The sequence below is a fragment of the Lepidothrix coronata genome, unplaced genomic scaffold, assembly GCF_001604755.1.
Source record: "Lepidothrix coronata isolate B3197 unplaced genomic scaffold, Lepidothrix_coronata-1.0 Scaffold0, whole genome shotgun sequence".
In the NCBI taxonomy this organism is placed as follows: Eukaryota; Metazoa; Chordata; class Aves; order Passeriformes; family Pipridae; genus Lepidothrix; species Lepidothrix coronata.
The window spans coordinates 777,813-783,812 of NW_016690180.1; the positions used below are offsets into that span (position 1 = coordinate 777,813).

At 46.6% G+C, this 6,000-nt stretch overlaps 1 protein-coding gene across 1 annotated transcript; it reads left to right on the plus strand.

The window, feature by feature from the left end:
* The first annotated feature begins 1,100 nt into the window (after window positions 1-1,100).
* On the plus strand, window positions 1,101-6,000 carry CDKN2AIP (CDKN2A interacting protein). The gene is made up of 3 exons (XM_017805857.1): window positions 1,101-1,324; window positions 1,419-1,549; window positions 2,272-6,000. Exons 1-3 carry the CDS (start codon window positions 1,101-1,103, stop codon window positions 3,930-3,932), a joined length of 2,016 nt encoding a protein of 671 aa, XP_017661346.1. The 3' UTR covers window positions 3,933-6,000.

Below are 6,000 nucleotides of genomic sequence, written 5' to 3' on the forward strand. Positions count from 1 at the left end.
CCAAGCACCCAGGCTTGTGCAACTCTGAAATAAATATCAACTCTCTATCTCTCGAGTGTACAATTTTTGGCTTATTGCACATCAGGTAACAAATCCAATTTTGTGGACAACACCAAGGAGGAAAGGAGAAAAGGACCTTAGGATTCCTTTTCCTTTCACTAGCAGAAAAGGACCTGGAGATGCTGGTCAACAGCTGGTCAAACATGAGCCAGCAGTGTGCCCAGGGGGACAAGAAGGCCAATGGTATCCAATAGTATGTATTAGAAATAATGTGGCCAGCAGGACCGCAGCAATAATCAGCCCTCTGTCCTCGGTGCTGGTGAGGCCACACTTCGAGTATTGTGTCCAGTTTTGGGCCCCTCCATTCAGGAAGGGCATTGAGGTGTTGGAGCATCTCCAGAGAAGGGCAATGAAGTTTGTGATGAGTCTAGAGAGTAAGTCTTATGAGAAGGACTCCCTCTAGCTGAGGGAGCTGGGGTTGTTCAGCCTGGAGGCTCTCTACAACTACCTGAAAGGAGGTTGTAGCCAGGTGGGAATGGGCGTCTTCTCCCAGGCAACCAACGACAGGATGAGAGAGGAAATAGCCTCAAGCTGTACCAGCGGAAGCTGGACACTGGGAGGAGTTTCTTCAAAAAAAGTGCCATAAGACATTGGAATGGGCTGCCCGCGGTGGTGGAGTCACTGTCCCTGAAGGTGCTTAAAAACTGGACGAGGCACTTAAAGCCATGGTCTAGGTGACAAGGTGCTGTTCGGTCACAGGTTAGACTCGATGATCTCAGACGTCTTTTCTAACCTAACTGACTGTTATTCTGAGGTAAAAACACCAGTTGATCTTCATGAACTCCGACCTCGGCAAGCCCAGAAAAATCAAGCCGTAAAGCAGAAATTTTATTCACGCTTTCCCCAGGCACAATGCAGCGCACGTAACAGTGCCCAGACCCCTCCTTTCCCCCGGTACCCGCGGTCTCAGACGGCTCTGCCCCGCCCCAAAGGCTGAGGCCTCAGCCCGCGGTGCCCGCCCCGCCCGCCGGCTCCGGCGGATATGAGCTCAGGCCGCGCCCTCCGGAAAGAGCGGGGCGGGTGTTTCCGCGGCGGCGGCGATGGCGGGGAAGGCGGCAGCGGCCGAGCCCCTGGGGCGGACGGCGGAGGAGGCGGCCTGGGCGGAGACGCTGCGCGGGGCCTGCGAGCCCGAGCACCACTGGCGGTACCGCCGGGAGTTTCTGCTGCGCAACGTGGGCGAGCCGCCGGCGGCGGGCAGCGCTCAGCTGCAGCGCTTGGTGTCCCTCTCCATGGTGTGGGCCAACCACGTCTTCCTGGGATGCCGGTGAGTTCTGCGGGACCCGCCGGGGCGGCGGGGGCGGCGCGGCGCGGCCGCCTGACGACGCCCCTTCCCTCTTTTCCCCTTGTCGCCCCTCCAGGTACCCTCCGCAGGTCATGGAGAAGGCGCTGGAAATGGCTGAAGGCATCCAAGTGACCGGCGCGCCTGTCCGCACCACGAGAGACGAACTGGTTGCCAAGGTGAAGAAAAGAGGCATATCAAGTAGCAATGGTTAGCAGATCATAGCTGTGACAATACATAGGAGTCTAGAAAATGCTTGTTTCTAAATGTTCTCGGCTTGCCTCGGGCTTAGAAAGTAATCAAAATAATTTACCTTAAACACTCCTGGTTTTTGTTTTCTCTCTCTGTGCTATTTTTTTCCCAATATAGTATCTCTAAAATGGATGTAGTGCACACGTACTCCTTTGGTAATGTAGAGCTGTCGTTTTGCACTTCTACAACTGGTGCACTTTTAAGCTGATTACTTGTGCGTTGCAATGGATTGCTGTACTCCAGCTTAAATGCGTTCTTGTTGCTTTGCCTTTGCTGCTAGTCAGACACCGCTGCTGTGTAAGAAACTGAGTTTCTTAAAGAAACTTTTATGATATTAGTAGACAAAATACACTTTTTTTTTTTTAGGTCAGATAGTCCATTTAATGTATGTTAGTTACTTTTGGTTTGGACTTCAAGAATAGAAATACGTAGTTGCCTATGGGTCACAAACCAACATCTGAAATCTTACACCTGAGTATTTTCAGGTTTTTGTCAAGAAAGTACTAAAATATTCTGAAATAGTATGTTAATACTTGAAATTACAGTTCAAGGTGTATTCCTAATATATACCTTTTAAATTCACAGAAATTATTGCTAGAATGTTTTAGATGATTTCTCTCTACATGGATATTTCATAGTTCAGAAATCAAAGAGGATAACATATTTTACTTGTTTTGCAGAAGGGCTAGAGCAGCCCTCCAAGAGACAAGCTGTTGAGAAAAGCAAAGAGTCTAAGGATGCTGGAAAGGATGTGAAAACAATCAAGGCAGAAGCCCTGAAGGAAACAGAGAGCACATTGCCAAAAAAGCAGGAAAAAGGTACTAGCAAAGATCCAGAAAGTTCCCAATCAACTTGCAGCTCAGATCAAGAAATGGTCGTAGCATCAGACATAGAAACAGAAGGGAAACCTGCTAATGCTGAAAATACTGCTGAGCAAAAGTCATCCTCATCTGAAAAAGAGCCAGGAAAGAAGCCTTGCTCAAGCCCATCTGAAGAAAGCAAGTGTGAAAATGTGCCATCACCTGAAAAGAAAACTACAGTAAGTGTAGCGCCGCTGGCTGCCAAAAGCGCCCTGCAGCCAGAGGCAGTGGTGGCAGCAGTGCCACCAGCTGCCAAGAGCACCCCACAGGCAGCAGTGGTGGCAGTGGCAGTGCCATCAACCTCCAAGAGCACCCCACAGGCAGCAGCTGTACCAATGATTGCCAAGGGCACCCCACAGGCTGCAGCAGTGGCAGCAGCAGTGCCACCAACCACCAAGAACACCCCACAGGTAGCAGTGGTGGCAGCAGCAGTGCCACCAGCTTCTAAGAGTACCCCACAGGCAGCAGTGGTGGCAGCAACAGTGCCACCAGCTTCCAAGAGCACCCCACAGGCAGCGGTGGTGGCAGCAGCCATGCCACTGACCACCAAGAGCACCCCACAGGTGGCAGCGGTGCCACCAACCACCAAAAGCACCCCCTCTACAAATGCTGCACTGCTGTCTTCCAAAAACCAAGCGAGTACCCCAGCAGCAGTGTCCAAGAGTGCTGCTCAGGTGGGCAGTTCACTGCTTCTGGCCCCCAAGAGCGGCACGCAGGTGGGCACCTCGCTGCTGCTGTCCCCCAAGGGCCCTGCTAAGGTGGGCTCCTCGCTTCTGGCCTCCAAGAGCAGTGCCGAGGTGGCCGCCTCGTTGCTGGCCGCTCGGAGTGGCGCACAGCCAGGATCCTCACTGCTCACTTCCAAGAGCAGCGCTCAGGTGGCTGCCTCACTGCTGGCTGCCCGGAGTGGAGCTCAGCAAGGTCCCTCCTCCCGGGGTGGAGTTCAGGCAGGTGCTTCCCTGCTGGCTTCCAAGAGTGGCTCACAGGCAGGTGAAAGCCCTGCTAAGGCTTTGTGCAAACCATTAACCAGTGAAGATGCAAAGGAAAGACAGCCTTTTTTTAACAGACTCTACAAAGCTGTAGCCTGGAAACTGGTTGCTGTTGGAGGCTTCAGTCCTAATGTAAATCATGCAGAACTTCTAAACTCATCTATTCAGTCCGTAAAAGCTACATTAGATGTTGCTTTTGTTCCCCTGAAGGAACTTGCAGACCTGCCTCAAAATAAAAGCTCTCTAGAAAATATAGTTTGTGAACTGAGGTGCAAGTCTGTCTACTTGGGTACTGGCTGTGGTAAAAGTATGGAAAATGCCAAAGCAGTGGCTTCAAGAGAAGCTTTGAAATTATTCCTCAAGAAGAAAGTTATTGTGAAGATATGTAAAAGAAAATACAAAGGTAGCGAAATTGAAGATTTAGTGCTTCTGGATGAAGAGTCAAAGCCTTCAAATTTGCCTCCAGCTTTAAGAAATCCTCGTGAGATCTTGTAGGGGAGAATCACTGTTTCTACTGTGTATAGTATTTCAATACAAGGACTGAAGGTTAATTTTGTACTTTGAAAATGTAGGCTTCCAGATATTTTGTATTTCTTTCTCAGTTTTGCAAGACAATGATAGTTCTTTCACACAGTAGCAATTGTATAAAACTTGTTAGAGATGACAAGTGTGCATTTAAAGGTATTGCCTTAATATACAGCACACTAGTGTGCTGTTGTATTTGCAAAATAGTCTACCTAACTCTTCTATTTTTAATTAAAGTATTAAGGTACAATTTGCTGTAAAACCTGACATTTTTGTAATTCTTACAATTTGATGGCAGTGTGCTCAATTGTCTACCATGTCTTTTCTAGCCACATAGAAGTGTGTACGTAGGGACCATAATACTTGAATGATTGAAGGTTATTTAAAAATTTCAATCAAAAAGTTGGATTGTCTGTTTCAGGCTTGTTCCTCATAATGTTCACTGTTGATCATACTAGGAGAGAAAGTAGTTGGTTGACTATTTTTATGGGATGTTTTCATAACACTTGGAATATAAGTGACACCCTGATCCCATTTAACATTATACTAGCAGGTTAGAGCCATAGCATCACACTGATGACTTAGCAATTAGTCAAGTCACAGCTATTTCAGCCACCAAAACTAAACAGATTTAATTTATATTGTGAAGTATCATTTACAGTTCTGAGTTTTTTTTTCAAATAAACATGAATTTCTACACTAAGTATATTTTGACTGGTACTCAGAACAATAAAACCTCTGGGATAAGCTTTTATAGTACTTTGGTTTTGGCTACTAAATATTCCAGCCATTTCAATAACTTTGCAACACCTTCAGAAAAGCTTTACTTCTACTTCAAGGTGTAATCCCACAAGGATGTTGGTTTCTTTAGATGTGTAGCTGAAATACTGTAAAACTGATAGAGCAGACCTACAGAATATCAATTTCTACTTTTGTAACACCAAGATAATCAAAATGAAGATGCTGCTGTCTGCTGCAGACAGTGAGTGTATTGTAAAGCGTTCATGCTAATTGAGCCCTTCCTTTGCTACGTTTTTATACCCTGTACAGAATGATTTGAAGCAAGGAAAGTAGATTACCTTTTATTTTCAATGTTACTGAAATACCTGCACAAACTGCATGTTTTGGTATATTGGATAATGACATGTAATTGTAAAAACATAATGTCCTCAGTGCTATTTTGAATTAATCTTGTCTGATTACAGTAGTTAGCATCATTTAGTGGCAACCTTATGCTTCACTGACAGATCCATTGATCAAGTACTACAGGAGTGAATAGGAAGTTCTGGGATCCCAGCAGTACATACGTCCACTTCAAGTTCTTTTGTGATTTTTGGGACTAAACCACAGTTGTGTTGTTACACTCTACCCTACATGATTTTAAACAGCAGTGACTGTCCATGGCACCAGAAGCCTGCAAGGCACTCATGCTTCCCAATGGCTGGTTGAGAACTTCCTCCACCTGTGCTTCTGTGTCCTCGGTCACCCTTTGCCCTGGTTAGGTTTCTCAGGAGTTCCCCTTCGGTATTCCTGGAGCACAACCTGATGTTCAGAACGGAATGCTCTAAATTGCATCTTAGCACAACAGCTGGTACACGCTTAAAGCTCGGGGCAAGCTTCGTGCTGTGCTTAGGAGCTGTGGTATTCATGATGGGAAGTGTGAGATCTATTTTCAAGTCCCCACCCTGTTCAGGTAGATATACAGAATGACGGGGTTTGCAGGGCGGGAGTTGCATCCTGTGCCCTCCGGAGTACAGCTTTTGCTGCTGTTGGTTTGGGCATCTCCAGATCTCTGGTTCAGAATTGCAGCGTGTTGCAGTGTGAAAACCCGTGTTTCTCGTCTGGAAAGCAAAGCTCACAGTATTCACTGACCTCAAGGGGCTGTTAGGGCAACTGTGTTAAAAGGCTGAGGTGCTAGATGCCATTTTTTTAAAGACCTGACTTAGGCTTACTTTTTAAAAAATTTTGAATGTTATTCCTCTTTGATGTTTGGTTGTGAATCATTAAAGAATGAGTCTGTAGCTACTCTTAATAGAAA

Coding starts and splice junctions, on each gene's coding strand:
- CDKN2AIP (XM_017805857.1), top strand. CDS start 1,101: ATGGCGGGGAAGGCGGCAGCGGCCGAGCCCCTGGGGCGGACGGCGGAG. Junction 1,325..1,418: donor CACGTCTTCCTGGGATGCCG/GTGAGTTCTGCG, acceptor TCGCCCCTCCAG/GTACCCTCCGCAGGTCATGG. Junction 1,550..2,271: donor AGGCATATCAAGTAGCAATG/GTTAGCAGATCA, acceptor CTTGTTTTGCAG/AAGGGCTAGAGCAGCCCTCC.